Here is a 13,637-nt window from a genome sequence, read left to right as displayed (position 1 = left end):
GGGCAGGGGCGGACTGGGACCAAAAATTGGCCCTGGCATATTTGGCCCAAGCGGCCCTCAAATCGGTCGGGTACACCTAATTAAAATTACCCTTAAATATGCATATATTTTCAACTGTCATGAAGCACTGAAGTGATGTAGGCCTCATTGGCTATCACTCTGACTGATCAGAGGTAGCCATGGAGCACATAGGCCTACTCTCCATATTCAAGTAGGCTATACAAGCAATTATTAAAGAAGAGTTTCTGCTTGAATCCAAAGTATCATTTCAAATTATTCAATAGGCTACATTTAAATTATAAAATGCTCAACTGACTACTAGATGCTCAATTACCTAGATGGTCCCCAACTCAAATAAAAAGACAAAGACAAAGACAAAACTTAAGGCTGAAAAACAAGCAAATGAGGGTGGCTGCAGGCAAAGCATCTCATCATGGGGAAACTTAGCATTCTATGGGTTCCTGATCCTGCCTGTCATTGATATTTTCCACCAAGATATTTTCCAAGTAAGCCTATTAAAAAATCATCATAATAATATTGTATGTTTGTCTAATTACTTTTGAGCCTCATTAATGGGATGACAACGCAAATGTTGATAATGCAATATTTTTGTTCAACCCCTTGAACTAAACCTGAAAGACAATGAACTGGGGGGTATTCCACGTAGTTTAGTGGCAAGCCTAGTTACTACTCAGAGTAAGTAAACCTCCTTGGAGCTGTAGGCTTATGGCTTCATTCAATGCCATCGGCCTATGAGGCCCTAGGAGGCCTATGAGGCCCTAGGAGGTTTACCACTTACTCTGTGTTAGGATTGTCACTAAACCACGTACTTGGAATTCTTCCGAGTGTTTCGTTGTACTGCACACACACTGTGGAATCCGCTGGAGCTCGTTACATCACTTTGAGCACAGAGTAAGTCGTCCCCTGTTTAATGTTACAACAAATTCACAACTTGTTTGACAGAAAAAATGACAAGCTGATCGCTGTTAGAGAGTGTTACCCACATGACTAGCATCTGTTTTTCAATGCTTAGCGTTATTGTAGCCTAAATTTAGCAACAGTTTACCAGCTTGTGCTCTCTCACTCACACACACACTCACACCATGCCTAGGCTGCATGCACACATCATGACAATTAATAAGGATTTACACGTTATACTGTAGAGAGAGTCCTGTAAAAGTAGCCTATACTGTTTGTGAAGCTGTCCTACTGTAAAACTAAACATAGCCTTCTGATAAACTATTCAGAGATGGACATCAGAAAATTCTTCCCGAACAGAGGGAGAGGAACAGTGAGGAGGACATAACCATTTATGCTGGTAATAGCCAGTGATTTGATCAATGGTTTAATGGCAAATGTAGCCTATAATAATATACACAGAATCAGAGTAGCCATCTGTGTAGATTATTATAGGCTACATTTGCAAATTATCACCAAAAGTCAGTATGAAGGCTTTAGTCTATTTAAGCTACAAAGAACTGCAGTATTGCCAGGATGTCTATAGGACCCTTGCCTGGGAGGGAAGTCTCAATTTTGACTAAAAATAAGCTTCCCTTGTGTTAGTAGGAAAGCCTATTAAATTCATGCAGTGAGTATAGGCCTACTTATGCCTATGTGTTGGATGTTGCTGGATAGTGGCTGCTACAACAATTGAGGGAGAGAGTGCTGGAGGAGCAGACGTAGAACTATTCAGAGTATGGAGGACGTCTGTGACCTAGGGGAGATATGTGATGGTCCAAATCAGGCTAGCGATTTATTTTATATTGCGCGCACAGTTAATTTTTTTTTTAATGTATTGGGAGTTGGGGGCCTGTGCCCCAGCAAAGCTGTAGGTCTAGAATCGCCCCTGGGCATGATAAGGTCACTTGTATTGTCAAAGCAGCTAGGCCTAGCCTACTATAAAATACAGTATATGAACAAACACATCTGAACATGCACATAATTAACATAATAGTTTTTCATTAAAATAAAAAAAGCTCGCTCTCTCGCTCTCTCTGCTCGTAGACACAACACCAAGACGCTCGATGTAAACCCGGAAGTGTTTTCGCGCGGTACGCCATAGCCCGTAGCCTGCTCGATCAGAGCACGCCCCTTTTATCTTCCTAGCTGGCCTCCTCAATGTTTCTGTTGCTGCTGGACATGTGGTGATAAAACGACGGTAGAGCACTGAAAAGGGTGTTTCTAACCTGAAAATCTGTCTTTAAAAAACCATACCTCCTTTAAAACGCTGTACAGCCAAAATGTCGGAATCGGTAGCTGACTTTCAATCGCAGATTGTGTTTATAATGGATGTGTTGATGAGGGTGGCTGTGAAGGAAATAACCAAACTTTTCGAAGGACACTCCATCGATTCTGGAAGATCTAAAGTTGAAACTGTGGAAAATCCCTGGGGGAAGTCTGTTTTCCAATCGGATTTACGAACTGACATGGAAAATGCATTGAAACATTGTGGAGATAATTATAAATGCAGTGTTGGTGTGCAAGTTGGAGATGAATTCATTACACATGAGAAAGAAGGTCATGTTTTGATTTTTTTGTTATTTAGCCATTGCGAGTTAGCAAGTTATGCTACGTGGAGCTGCATGGCGTCGCTCGGTATCGTAACTTGCCTCCATGTAAACAGTAACATTCCCCTTCAAACTGGACTGAATCTACTATATCCCAAACTAAAGTGAATACAGTGGGTTGAAATGACACGAGTCGGCTGTATTTACTTATGTGTAACGTTGTGCCATGCGTTTAGTCCGTGGATGAAGCCTATGCCATACACCTTTTGCAAGCCATGGATGTTATCTCCTGGGATTGCATACTGTGGTCTATATCTCAATCCGTGTAAATTTAGAGATGTCTAAGCAGCAATACTTCGTGTACCGTTCCCTCATAAATTGAAAAAAATGTCAGAACTAAATCTGGAGAAACGTGTTTGTTGTGTCTGCATCTGCCTGGATAGAGACTTTCCTAAAATATAACTTTCTTTACCAATAATTGTGTGGAGTCACAGACATCCTAATGCAACTTCTAAATTGTTCTTATCTAAGCTAAATGTTGAGGTCAGAAATTATGGAACGTGCATGCACACACAAGTCACTGCAAAGCTTACAATGTTATGACTACAAGTCTTGCATGGTACTCCTCGTGTATCTCTCAAATCAGTTAAAGAATGTTGTTCTTGAATGCCCGCAGCTCTGACGCACCGACAGCCCAACCCCCACCATCACCCCCTGTGTAGCTCACATCAAAGTCCTCAGCAAGAAGGGGGAGTGGCCACTGATCTACGGGAGAAGGTGGCGCTGGAAGCCGTCGACCTGCACTGCACTGTTGACTTGCCTTGCATGGTGCTCAAAGACAGGGTTAGTATAATATATTATGTGACTTATCTAGTTTGTTCACCCAAACAACAGCTATTTCTATAAGTACAATACAAAACCTGCATACTTAGCCATTAGTTCTCTTGTCAACATGTGCCAGCAGTATTCCCATGTGTTGTTTTGAAGCAAATCATTGCTTTTGCAGGAATCATATCAGCTTAGGACCTTTAGGGTATCTCAAGAGTAAACTCCATTCTCACCCACTAACTTACTGATGTGCATTCTGTGTTTTGTCTGAAACCTCATGTGACTCATCTTTTTGCAGTCTCAGTGCTTCGTTGAAAACACATTAAATTAGTCAACAGTATTTTGGAGTGATGTTAATTGTACCACATTGCTTGCACATTATGTTTTATGGTCACTAAAACCTAGTCTCAATTGCTCTTGCTTAGGATGGAGAGTCTGGAAGTAGCCATACAAATAACCTGTCTGGAACACAGCAGACTGAGTTGCCCAGTGCTACCAATGGTGAGTGTGGATACCTACGGAGCCCTAGAGGGGTCATCGCAAAATGTTTTGCATGTTGAGAGAATGTGCGCTCGTTTTACTACATTGTGCGCTCGTTTTACTAAATTGTGATCTCATTTAACTAAATTGTGCTCTCGTTTAACTATATTGTGCACTCGTTTTTCTAAATCATACGCTCGTTTTTACTAAATTGTGCGCTCGGTTTACTAAATCGTGTGCACAATTTACTATATTGTGCTCTCGTTTTACTATAGTGTGAGCTCATTTTACTAAATTGAGTTCTCATTTTAAGCATAGTAAAACGAGGGCACAATTTATTAAACAAGTGCACTATTTACTAAAACGAGCGCACGATTTACTAAAACGAGGGCACGATTTATTAAAACGAGAGCACAATTTGTGAACATGGTTATAGAACATTGTGTGCACGATCTACTTAAACGTGGCCACAATTTGTAAAACGTGCACTCAATATTGTCTTGACACATGTAAACACGAGTACGTTATTTGAGATCTCGATCTACTAAAACACGAATAATTAAAACGTGGGCTCGAAGAAATGAAATTGTGTGCACAAAAACGTAGTGTGGTGTCAAGGGGTATCCCCGGGAATGACGTCGGGAGGTGTGTCGCTTGTAGTGACGGAGAGGGAATCTCATTGATTGCAGTGCACCTGGATATAGCCCCGTTAGGTAGGCTGTAGGTGGGAGAGCAGATGATTGTGTGTGTTTGCACAGGCCCCTTACCATCATCATCCAGCTGAATGTTTGCCGAAGTTTTGAGTGTTTGTTGAGGTCCAAGTGTATGCAGTGCTGTGGTGTTTATCGCGAACGGTGTGAGCTGGGCTAGGCCTACATAGCCTGAGAAGCTGCGCATTGTGAACGCCACTGTTTATGTCTCCCGTTTCATAGTCCGTATCAAAGCTTACCTTGTGTGCATCATATATTGGTGTGCGAGTGGGTTATATGGTGAGGCCCATCGGGCGCTAGAGGGAACCTTATTGCATTGGGTGGGTATTAGGCTACCACTAATACGCAGTAGCCTATTTGTACCAACAGTAGGTCTACGTGTTGTAATTGTTTGGGAGCTTGTCGCTGTGATGTGCTTCGATTGCCTTCTAGACCTCACAGTTAACGTAGGCTTTAGTCAACAATCCAGGAGGTAGTGGAAACCGGTCATTACAACAGAGCCCGAGTAGCCCATGTAGCCTAGTAGAATTTCCCCATTATGGGTCTCCATAGCTGGCGGTTGACACCACAGGTGCCCCTGCTACAAAGAGTAGAAGTCCACTATAAACCATCCTGACCACCTAAGGCTTTAATTAGCTGCCTACGGTTATCACATTACCAATATGAACTGTTGCAGACAGCTGAAGGCCTAGTCCATGCCAGGGTAAGACGAAGTTGCCACCACAGCACAGCGAGCGGTGAGAAAATGTCGGGAATTGCTAAATGTGAGCACGAAATACATAGCCTATTTCGAGAGCTCAATTTAGGCCTACAACGGGGTCACGTTGTATTAATTCGAGGGCTCAATTCAAGGAAAACGTGTTCACGTTTTATTAATTCGAGGGCTCAATTAAAGGAAAACGTGCTCACAAATTATCACAACCAGAAAAAATATCACTTAAAGTGAGCTCTTCCGGGCTCCGTAGATACCAGATTTGGTCTGTGAAATAAATAAATGGCTCTAAGACTGTTTTGAGTTTTGTTAAGGTAGGTCATTTGTACTGTTTATTTCTGTTTCAGACACCATGGAGCTTAACAGTCTTTTTGACTCTTTGAAAAAGTCTTTGGCGTGGCCAGAAAGCCAAGAGCCAGATTGTGTCTCCAAGGCCACGTGCAACAAGACAGAACAACCAGAGCAAAGCTCGGATGACCTCGACTGTGAGAAGTTCGTTCCACATTCAGAGACTCTCACCACCACCACCCCCATGAGTCTGTCAGACCAAAGCACCAACAACTCACATTTGGTCAGCGGCACCATAGCTCCTGAGCAGGTGATGGTGCCAGAGCCTCCACCCTCCCCCTTCAGACACAAGACTGTGCACTTTCAGATGGGGGTGAACCACGCAGACTGGAAGCTGCTGAAACCCTGCTCGGTGCAGCTGGTCAACGTGCGGCTGCTGGCGACGGCCTCCAATTGGCCGAGGTTCCGCCTGGCCGGCCCCAAGCGCTTTCCCAGGCCCAAGGACCTGCGCGCCCACCAGGGCCTCCACACTGGCCGGCGTCTCTGCTGCTTCACCGAGTGCGGCAACGGCGTGTGGCGGCTGCAGCGCGTCCTTTCCTCCTCGTTGCCGCCGACCGCCGGAAGCCCCCTCGCCTGCAAGATCTGCGGCAAGAATTTCAAGCGGCGCAAGATCCTGCGGCGGCACGAACGCTTCCACACGGGCGAGCGGCCTTACTCTTGCACGCTCTGCAGCAAGGCCTTCACGCTGCGCAAGAGCCTGCGCCGCCACCTGCGCTTCCATTCTGGGGAGAGGCCGCACGGGTGCCCGCACTGTGGCAAGTGCTTCCGACTCAAGGACAACCTGAAGACCCACCTGCGGTTCCACACCGGGGAGAGGCCCTACGCCTGCACTCTCTGCCCCAAGAGCTACCGGATCCTTAAGAACCTGGAGAGGCACAGTCTCACGCACTGAAACCACGGAGGGTGGCTGGTGTTGTGGTGGGGAGAAAAACAAACTGGATGTGTGTGCTTCCTGTGTCAAGCGCAGTGTTTGGAAGAGCATGTGTTGGCATGGGTGGTTTGTGTAAGTCTGCATGGCAATAAGTATGCCAAACAGACTATGTGAGTTATGATCATTGGAGAGCATGGAGAATTATCAGATGTAAACTGAGAGAGAGCTGACAGTGTTAACACTTTTTCATAGCCATGTATGGTTACACAAATATGTGTTTTGTTTGTTTTGTTTTGTTTTTTTGAGGAAGTGACCCCAACTAAAGAAGTATGTTTAGGGTCCAGACATGACCTTGAGACTCGGGTCACCTTTTGGGGTTTATAGTAAATAGGCTTAACCCTATGAGACGGCTTAATGTTTATCTTCCACTCCATGCCACCACATCATGCTGAATCATGTCCGTCTCTCATCCACTTCCCCTTTGTGTGGAGCTGTTTCTCAAAAGATGATTACGTTTCAGAGAAGCCAGACCTCAGTATATCTGATGGATTGTTGGCATTTGCTGTAATGACATTGCTTCCTGCTGAGGTTAGAAGAGTTTATTTTTCTCAGGTTTACATGGCTAGTTTATACCTGGAAAAACTGGTTGGTAGATGTTTGTCATGGCAAAGAATAAGCTATAGTATAACGGCCAGTATCAGGTTATAACCAATGGTGAGATATGGTGATTGTCATGTAGCAGAAAGCAAATCATTTACTAAACATGCTGCCCATAGTTTAATCAATCAGTGTTTCCTTAATCAGTCAATTCTCACAATCTAATTTGATCATGTTTTACACTTGTCTTTAACCACTGAATGTTAAAGCTGCAAACGGAACTAACACTGGAACCAGTTTAACACTCATATTTGGTGATGGGCTGTTTATTGAGAATAAATGGAAAATGAGGTAGAAACTTTATTATAGCATATATAACACGAACATTTTGTATATGTAACTTTGTGTATGTGGTAACCATTTGTTTACCTTTTCTTTCTTTTTTTACAAACCATGCTCAAAGGGGACTAATCATTTAGCTCCCAAAGAGATCTTGCTCTGTCTTTGTGTTTCCTTAAGTAAAGATTTTTTTAAGTATACTAACTGGTGTGGAACTGTTAATGTGAGTAGAATTATTCAATTATGCATCACATCCTGGCAAAGTAATGAAATGTTTACCCAAAACTAGAAGCCCAGCAAAATCAGTGAATTGAAATAGGTTTATGGAACACAAAGATAATCTTGAGCAAGGTGTTCCTTAAACCCAAGACGTAACCCTAATCAAACTGACTTTTGCGAAGGGAAAAGTCATATTTAATAAACAGACAATGTGCTCAGTGCGTAGGACCACTGTATATGCACATTAAACATATTTCCATGTCTGTTGTCCATTTTGCACAATATACCCACTTTCCTTTTGAAAATGAGCTTAACAAAAATCATATATCCATGTATAAAAGTATATTTATACTCAAAGGTATTTGAATATAAGGATATAACTATGTACCATGAATCGGCTAAAAATCTATACAAATGTACGAAGATTACCAACGGTTGAGATAAAAACATTCAAGTAATGTAGTTTTTAAACAGAATAGGGTGTAATCTGCTTTTGATTTCAAGGTGACAATGAGTTATAATCTTGTGTTCCTCTCATTTTATATAAATAATAATGTCATGGCAATTATAATAATATTTAATATAATTTGAGAATATAAAGAGAAAATCGTATCGTGAATCGTAGCCTACCAAAACGTGAGTTCAGTGTATTGTTACATCCGTAGTGTATTCATTTCATTAAGTCATCTATTCACTGGATGAATGTGGTGATTAGGCCTATTCGTAGTATATTATAACTTTGGTCCTCTGAATCATTATTTGATGATTGATCTTTTGTCTCTCAACTTAGATTGCCTTTTTGTCTTGTGATATGTGTGAAACTGTTGTGGTGTCTTGCCCACACGAAAGAAGGAAATGCAGATTTTACAGATTGCTATCTCGGCAACCAAGATCATAAACAATTCAGTTAATATGACATTTCATAGCAACTTATGTCTATGTTCAAATGAGGTGTCTTGTTCTGAACTGAGATTTAATTGGAATGAGATGGCTAGATGGACATATCTTGAATGTCTCTGCTTTCTTGGCATGGCCATGAGCCTACTACCTTTCCTAGAACCACCCCTTTTACAGCTGTCTTTTGGTTTCTCTTTTAGTTACGTTATCATGACAAAGGTTGACCCACTAAAGAAACCAGTTATTCACTCAGAAGGTGTCCAGTGTGACAGACTCGATCACTCATTCTTAAATCAGCTATCGCAACTCGGTTAAATCCACACATTTGCTTAACTAGTGTCTTAACTACTGACTTTTTTTCAGTCTACCTTTTCCCCCCGAGTGCCATTTGAGGATGGAATATCTCAAGCTTACCAAGGAGAGCCAGTTGAGGGAGCTGCTCACGTGCCCGGTATGCCAGGACATCTTTGAAGATCCGCACCAGCTACCCTGTGGACACAGCCTCTGCATGCGGTGCTTGGATGGCATGCTTAAGCATCGACCCCTAGCTCAGCCCTTCTCCTGCCCCACCTGTAGGGCGTGCTTTGGACCTCTCATTGGTGTGCACAAGAGTTACACTTTACACAGCGTTGTGGAGGACTTCAATGCACAGCAGGTCAGTATTCCATTTAGTTTCAGTACAGTACAGTCTTTTGTTATTCCATAATCTTTGTGAGGGTGCTTTTGTCCTGTGACGTATGAAGTGTTTCATTTGTCTGTGCTTTTTTATTTTCACTATTAGGAAAAACAACGAGACCAAAGAGAACAGTCCACTCAGACTGATCCTGTTGCTGAAAGAACTCATCATGCCAACTATAACTGCATCCTGTTTCTACTGCTGGCTATCATATTTATATGTATTAGCAAAGGTATTGTATTGATCAAATTGCTAAATTCACCACTCTGTATAATGTACCATATCTACATGATGTGAATGTGTTTTATTTTTTGCTTCTGTCCTGATTCAGCTTTCATGTGCTCTGTGGAGAATCACACTCTTACTGAAACAGTACAGAGACAACGCACTTTACTTCTTAAGTATCACCCAGAGATTACTGGTGAGTTGGTTGGATTTGAGAGCCAGGGCTTTCAATTGATCAATTGATAGGGTTCACATTTCAATTTGAATTAACATTATAAAGATAGCTATATAGCTATAAAATCAAAGATGTGTCAAAGATGTGTCTTCATACACTCTGTCATCTGTTACTCAGACCTCATCCTGAACAAAGACTCGGCCAGCCCCTATCTGGTGGTGTCAGAGGACCTCCTGTCGGTCTGGCGGGTCAAGGACAAAAAGGACTACCCCCAACACCCTGCCCGCTTCACTGATGCGCCCCAGGTCCTGTCCACCGAGTGTGTGTCTGGAGGGAGCCACTACTGGGAGCTGGAGGCCCAGGGCTACTGGGACATTGCTGTAGCCTATGAGAGCATCAACAGGAGGCTGAAGTTGAGCTCCTTTGGAAATGACGCAAAGTCGTGGAGTCTGACGCACGACAGCAAAGGGCGACTATTCGCCTTCCACAAGGGCGTGAAAGAGAAGATCCTAGAATCCCTGACGCACAACAGAGTCGGGGTGGTCGTTGATTTCGAGAAAGGTGCCGTCGCATTCCACGAGGTGGGCCACATGTGGAACCACCTCCACACGTTTAAAACTAATCTCACTGGGCCTGTGTGCCTCGGACTGGGCCTGTACCGAGAAGACCTGCACACCAAGATCTCAGTCAAGAAGACCCTCACTTAAGTGTTTGTTTCTGAGATGGACGAAGGAGCAGTTGTCCTCTGTTAAATCACCTCACAAAAAACCCTACAATCCTGCATGGTCAATATGTTTGATATAGAGTCAATCCTCTATATCAATATGTTTGATATAGAGTCACCACACTGCCACCTGTGGTTGTATAGAGTAACCTGTGGTAGCTCTATACAAAACATATTGATGTCAATGGTGCATTTTGCCCATGTTCAGGGTGGAAAGTGAAAAAGAAAGATTTGCAGGACAAGTCAAATTGGTGTTTCAAAAAAGAAAAGATCATGGAGAATGAAGAAAAAAATATTAAACAAATCTTTGTATGTTCCCACAAGGTGTTTGGGTGCTCTGAAAATGAGAACCAAAATGATTTTTTAGACTTGTAAAGTCTGCTGTTCAGACCCTGAAGGAATTTATTTTCTGTTCATTGTTTTTTGTGAGAGTGTTTCTACTTATCTCAATAATGAATGAAGGAAAATAAATCAAGAGCCTATGTTGAGTACAAATATGTCTTCTGAAGGCTTAAACAGAGCCCAGCCAAAAACTCCAATAAAATTTGTATCAACTTTGAGGGACAGCTATGGCCATGCAGGATTATCCAGACCAAACGTGACGATTTTGCTACATACTATTCCTATTTAAGTACCAGCATGCAAAATTTGAGCCTCCTACATGGTTTAGTTCTTGCGCTGTGGGATTGTGAACTTTGACAAAAAAAAGAGGCCGAACAAAATCGACACCCCCCTCCCCCTGTAAAACTGGCTGTATCTTGAAAAGTATTGATCTTACATAAGAGTAATTTTACAGTGTGTCTCCTGGGTAACATAGGTACACCTGGTAATTTTTTCAGAATTGTTTGAGACCTAAGTGCGTGGGCCCTGGTTTAACTGACGTGGAATGACCCAATAAGAATAAAGATAAATTAACCAGATTGCAGACAGACTTTAGAATGTACCCTGGAAATCCAGAGTTCTCACGAGAGCACAGGGTCTGGATTTTCCAGGCTAGCAGACAGGGACACACCCATGTGGAACTGGTTATAAGCCTGTTGTCCTCTGTGTCACTTTCACTTTCAGTTCTAACAGTAACAGTATAACAGTCTCAGTCAGGAGAACACTCTCAGGAGCAATGGTAAAGGTCTTATTTTGGATTTCTTTCTATATGACATTCCCAGATCATATTTAGTAGCCTTACAATGAAGTATAGTAGTTGTACTATGTAGGCTATGTAGGTAATTAGGAGTTATGTACACAAGGCTTTTTGAAATGCACCACTGCATTTTTCTTTACTTAATGGTTTTATTTGATCTAGGAGAATGTGTTGTTTTGTTTTGTTGCACTCCCACTGAAACATTTTAAATTAATTTTTACAGTTTTTGGAGTTGTGTAGCCCTGCGGTATTGGTTGTAGGTTCTGAGCAGTTTGTTTGCAGTAAATTTTTTTTGTTAAACTTACTGTTTGATTTTCTATACAGTCTATACAGAGTTGATTTCTCCATCATTTATTTGCACTTTACCTTTGGATTTTATCCCCCTTGTCCATGCCTCAATGCACCAATTAAAATTGAGGGTTTTTTTCCCCACAGGCAAAACAACATGTAGCACTGTCATTGGTCGTTTTCCTGGTTACAGCCTTGACTTGTGAGTATTGAAGCTCTTTAAAATCGATTTTTTTTTATCCATGTTTGCTAACACACCAAGATGCAACAAATATGTTTGTTGATTTTCATGATTACAGTGTACATATGTACCTCTTGGTATAACAAACCCAAGGAGCAAGAAACTGTCAACTTTAACCCACACATACCCAGTAGGTATTAAATTCAATAATACATTTGGGGGGCACTGTGGCGCAACAGGCGCTCATACCATATACAGGTCCAAGTGCCCGTGGGGACCCAGGTATCTAATCCAACCTGTGGTCATTTCCCGATCCCACCCCATCTCTCTCTTGTCTCACTCTTCACTGCTCTACGAATAAAGGCAAAAAGCCCCAAAAATATACTTACAAAAAACAATTCAATAATACATTTGAAAAAAATTAATGATTTTTTTTTTAATTACACAATTAATTAATCTTCTCACATTATAGTATAATTATTTGAAAACCAGAAATAATGAGAATATATCAGAATATGTTTCCTTATTTTTTCCCTTTAACACAGATCTGAAACTCAGCGTGGACACTGCAAGCCCTCTTGTCCAAGTGTCTGATGACCTGTTGTCCGCTGAGAGAGTCGCAGATAAACTCCCCTATCCTCCACACCCAGCACGTTTTCTAAACAGGCCTCAGATCCTCACTGCCCAGTGTGTGACCAGTGGCACTCACTACTGGGAGCTGGAGGCCGAGGGCTACTGGGAAATCGCTGTGGCCCACGAGAACATAAACAGGACGGGACGTTCTGAGAGTTCTTTTGGCATGAACAAGGTATCTTGGAGCCTGACGCATAAAGATGGTGACCTGTTTGCTTACCACAACCTTGAGAAAATGCTGCTGTCTAAATCCCTGCAATATAAGCGCGTGGCAGTGACTGTTGGTTTTCAGGAGGGAAGTGTTTTTTTCTTTGAGGTGGGGACGAAACTGAGACAGTTGCACATGTTTACTCCCCAGCTTAGCGGACCCCTGTGTTTAGGTCTTGGGCTGTATCGCCCCTCCAAGGTAACCATCCTAAAGACCTACAAGGTAGACAAAGTATGAAAGATCATTGTAGATCAAGATTTCATTCTATTTCAGCTATGTTCTGATATCCAGAGCACTGAGCAAGAAAATGCCATATTGCTGATAAATAAGTCTGATGGAATGTGCTTTGCATGACTTGACTGTGTGATGGCCTCAGGAATTTGTTATCTCATAAAATGCTTATAGTAGTTCAGACTGTTGGCATGAACAGAGGTGGATGATGGAAACCTCCTGAGTGCCTGCAGAACGTACTGGGAGTAGAACAACCCTCCTGCTTCTCTGAGGTGGTTTCGAGATACGTGTTCTCCATAAAAGGTTTGCAGAATTAGTTAGAAGAGAAGGTAGAGGCGAAAAGCAGAAGGATGAAGATGAAAAGTAAACAAAAACAATAATGTATTGGGTGAACAGGAGAGAAAATCTATAAGGAGCACGTGTGGTGTACTGTGCTGACCTTAGACATAACACAGGATTTCAAGTGTGTGTTTTATTTTAGAACAGTGAATAAAGAACTGATAATAACAATTGGCTTCTTAACTTTCTTGACAAAGGTGATAAACTCTCTCTCTCTCTGTGTGTTGGGGGTAGTGTTTCGGAGGACATAAATGCAGTGGCATGGAAAATCATTCATGACAATAATATATCTCACTGCTGATAGATACAAG

At 42.2% G+C, this 13,637-nt stretch overlaps 3 protein-coding genes across 4 annotated transcripts; all 3 read left to right on the top strand.

Annotated features, from left to right (window-relative positions):
- The first annotated feature begins 2,104 nt into the window (after positions 1 to 2,104).
- On the top strand, positions 2,105 to 7,592 carry si:rp71-1g18.1 (uncharacterized protein LOC559922 homolog). Its single transcript, XM_048264674.1, has 4 exons — positions 2,105 to 2,517; positions 3,184 to 3,350; positions 3,761 to 3,836; positions 5,585 to 7,592. The coding sequence occupies exons 1-4, from the start codon at positions 2,241 to 2,243 to the stop codon at positions 6,475 to 6,477; spliced, it is 1,413 nt and encodes a 470-aa protein (XP_048120631.1). The 5' UTR covers positions 2,105 to 2,240; the 3' UTR covers positions 6,478 to 7,592.
- A 1,042-nt stretch (positions 7,593 to 8,634) lies between these two features.
- Positions 8,635 to 10,485, top strand: LOC125302985 (tripartite motif-containing protein 14-like). The gene is made up of 4 exons (XM_048256418.1): positions 8,635 to 9,163; positions 9,290 to 9,416; positions 9,516 to 9,605; positions 9,762 to 10,485. The coding sequence occupies exons 1-4, from the start codon at positions 8,903 to 8,905 to the stop codon at positions 10,289 to 10,291; spliced, it is 1,008 nt and encodes a 335-aa protein (XP_048112375.1). The 5' UTR covers positions 8,635 to 8,902; the 3' UTR covers positions 10,292 to 10,485.
- Positions 10,486 to 11,145: 660 nt separating this feature from the next.
- Positions 11,146 to 13,469, top strand: LOC125302977 (E3 ubiquitin/ISG15 ligase TRIM25-like). Of its 2 annotated transcripts, XM_048256396.1 has the most exons (4): positions 11,146 to 11,428; positions 11,882 to 11,936; positions 12,034 to 12,105; positions 12,461 to 13,469. In XM_048256396.1, exons 1-4 carry the CDS (start codon positions 11,426 to 11,428, stop codon positions 12,991 to 12,993), a joined length of 663 nt encoding a protein of 220 aa, XP_048112353.1. In that variant the 5' UTR covers positions 11,146 to 11,425; the 3' UTR covers positions 12,994 to 13,469. The 2 variants fall into 2 exon arrangements, with proteins under 2 accessions (XP_048112353.1, XP_048112362.1); XM_048256405.1 differs by lacking the exon at positions 12,034 to 12,105.
- The last annotated feature ends 168 nt before the right edge of the window (positions 13,470 to 13,637 follow it).

The sequence above is a fragment of the Alosa alosa genome, chromosome 1 (assembly GCF_017589495.1).
Source record: "Alosa alosa isolate M-15738 ecotype Scorff River chromosome 1, AALO_Geno_1.1, whole genome shotgun sequence".
Classification (NCBI taxonomy): Eukaryota; Metazoa; Chordata; class Actinopteri; order Clupeiformes; family Clupeidae; genus Alosa; species Alosa alosa.
This window is presented reverse-complemented; position numbering and strand designations above follow the sequence as displayed.

What these genes read in the sequence shown, in the direction of transcription:
- si:rp71-1g18.1 (XM_048264674.1), top strand. Translation starts at nt 2,241, where the DNA reads ATGTCGGAATCGGTAGCTGACTTTCAATCGCAGATTGTGTTTATAATG. An exon ending in CATTACACATGAGAAAGAAG is followed by an intron (nt 2,518 to 3,183) that starts GTCATGTTTTGA and finishes GAATGCCCGCAG; the next exon opens with CTCTGACGCACCGACAGCCC. An exon ending in GTTGCCCAGTGCTACCAATG is followed by an intron (nt 3,837 to 5,584) that starts GTGAGTGTGGAT and finishes TTTCTGTTTCAG; the next exon opens with ACACCATGGAGCTTAACAGT.
- LOC125302985 (XM_048256418.1), top strand. Translation starts at nt 8,903, where the DNA reads ATGGAATATCTCAAGCTTACCAAGGAGAGCCAGTTGAGGGAGCTGCTC. An exon ending in AGGACTTCAATGCACAGCAG is followed by an intron (nt 9,164 to 9,289) that starts GTCAGTATTCCA and finishes TTTCACTATTAG; the next exon opens with GAAAAACAACGAGACCAAAG. An exon ending in ATTTATATGTATTAGCAAAG is followed by an intron (nt 9,417 to 9,515) that starts GTATTGTATTGA and finishes GTCCTGATTCAG; the next exon opens with CTTTCATGTGCTCTGTGGAG.
- LOC125302977 (XM_048256396.1), top strand. An exon ending in CCTGGTTACAGCCTTGACTT is followed by an intron (nt 11,937 to 12,033) that starts GTGAGTATTGAA and finishes TCATGATTACAG; the next exon opens with TGTACATATGTACCTCTTGG. An exon ending in CTTTAACCCACACATACCCA is followed by an intron (nt 12,106 to 12,460) that starts GTAGGTATTAAA and finishes CCTTTAACACAG; the next exon opens with ATCTGAAACTCAGCGTGGAC.